General features: G+C 35.0%; 1 protein-coding gene across 1 annotated transcript; it reads right to left on the bottom strand.

Moving 5' to 3' along the window:
- Positions 1 to 813: 813 nt before the first annotated feature.
- PHYBLDRAFT_92569 (hypothetical protein) lies at positions 814 to 1,694 on the bottom strand (the record flags this gene model as incomplete). The annotated part of the gene is made up of 4 exons (XM_018443793.1): positions 814 to 926; positions 1,048 to 1,159; positions 1,282 to 1,398; positions 1,476 to 1,694. Coding segments are annotated over 4 exons (561 nt in total), but the record flags the coding sequence as incomplete, so codon positions are not given.

The following is a 1,694-nucleotide window of genomic DNA, read 5'->3' as shown; positions in this document are numbered from 1 at the left end:
GCAGACAATGGTGGGGAAAGGGAGCATAATTTTTGAAAGTGAAAAGAAGAAGGAAAGATTAGTGAACAAAAGATGGGTGGTATTTATAGTTTTTTATTTTTTTATTTATTTTTTATTTATTTATTGCCTTAAATAAATAAAGAGATATCAAAAAGCCTGCATCAATATTATGTCTATTGCATAACCTTTATGCACGAGGCAAGGCAGACAGACAGTGAGAGAGAGAGGGGGGGGGGGGGATTAAAAGGAGGAAAGGGGGGGAGTCAAAATAATAAAAAAATAAAAAATTAAAAATAACTAAAGAAAAATAAAAAAAAAGGGGGGGGGGGGGGGGGAGTGAAGAGGGACTTTATTTTTCTTTTCTCTTTTCTTTCTATTATATGTAATATATTTATATAATACTTGTTCTGTACCTTAAAGTAGCACAGATACAAGCCTATTCCCGACCATGTGGACCACAGCCACTTCCCCACACTCCACGTTGTAACAAGAATAATAATAATAGTATATATGGTTCTGTTGAAGACCTTTGGTTATCATTATTTAAAAAAGAAGAAGAAATAGAAAAAGAAAGAAAAGCCTCACAACAGATCTAAAGAAACAGAAGATTTGTGTGTATGTGTATGTGTGTGTATATATATATATATGAGTGAGTGTTTTGTATGTATGTGTTGTAAGCAAAAGTTGAGTTTGTGCGTTTATGAAATGGAGATAAAGAAAAAAGAGAGAGATATTGATAGAAAGGGAGGATGAAGAGACTAAAGGTAAGGTAAGGGAAAAGGAGGGTTAGGACTGATCGATGCTTCGAAGGCGTAAGATGCTCCGAACATCAGCCGTGAATCTCAATGCGTCGAGTAGCGGGAGCAAGTCCAATAAGCATTGGTCTTGAGGGTTAGATATCCAACCTGTCAAAGGAATACCATTATCTAATATAATATAATATTATCAAATCAATACACACACACACATACATACAAAAATAAATCCACTCATCTTAACCCCCTCCCTTGCCTCGCCTCCCTTTGTTGTCTTTTTAATATATTTTACCTTTGTAAAGGCCAAATGCAGCCGGACTGTTGTCTACCAAGCACACCTTTGAAAGGTCTGGTTCAGCAAGAGAGATGTCTTTAAGAAAATCACCATTACGATATTCACAAGACTAAAAAATAAATAAAAGATAATACAATTTAAATAAAATAGAAAAAAAAGGACTACACATTTGTGCGTATGTGCGTATGTGCGTATCTCTGGGTCTTCAAGTATTTTATATATTTATATTACCTGTCTAAAATAACGTTGGGAAATGATGTGCTGATCCTGGTCCAGCCAGTCAATCACTGGGTCCGCATATTCAGCCATAGACGCTGTGAAAATGACCACCTTGTACCATTGACTAATCTAAAAACCAGCAACAAAATAAATAAGTATTCAAACGCATATATTCTTATATATATATATATATAACACAATCATACCGTTTTTAAAAAAAAGTCAACATGAGGTCGTTTGTAGACTTCATATAGAATACTTTGATGATCATTCTGAACTTCAATCTTCTTGCGTTTGATAGATGTACTAATCGTGTGATTGTCGTCAGGCGATCCTAGACGAACTGAATGAACCAGGGTTTCATCAAGGTCTAAAACCAGAGTTTTTCCTTTGTAGTATAGGTGCGAGTTCTTCTTTACAGGATT

The sequence above is a fragment of the Phycomyces blakesleeanus genome (genome assembly GCF_001638985.1).
Source record: "Phycomyces blakesleeanus NRRL 1555(-) unplaced genomic scaffold PHYBLscaffold_1, whole genome shotgun sequence".
Lineage (NCBI taxonomy): Eukaryota > Fungi > Mucoromycota > Mucoromycetes > Mucorales > Phycomycetaceae > Phycomyces > Phycomyces blakesleeanus.
The sequence above is the reverse complement of the archived record's forward strand: the minus strand, read 5'-3'. Positions and strand labels throughout refer to the sequence as shown.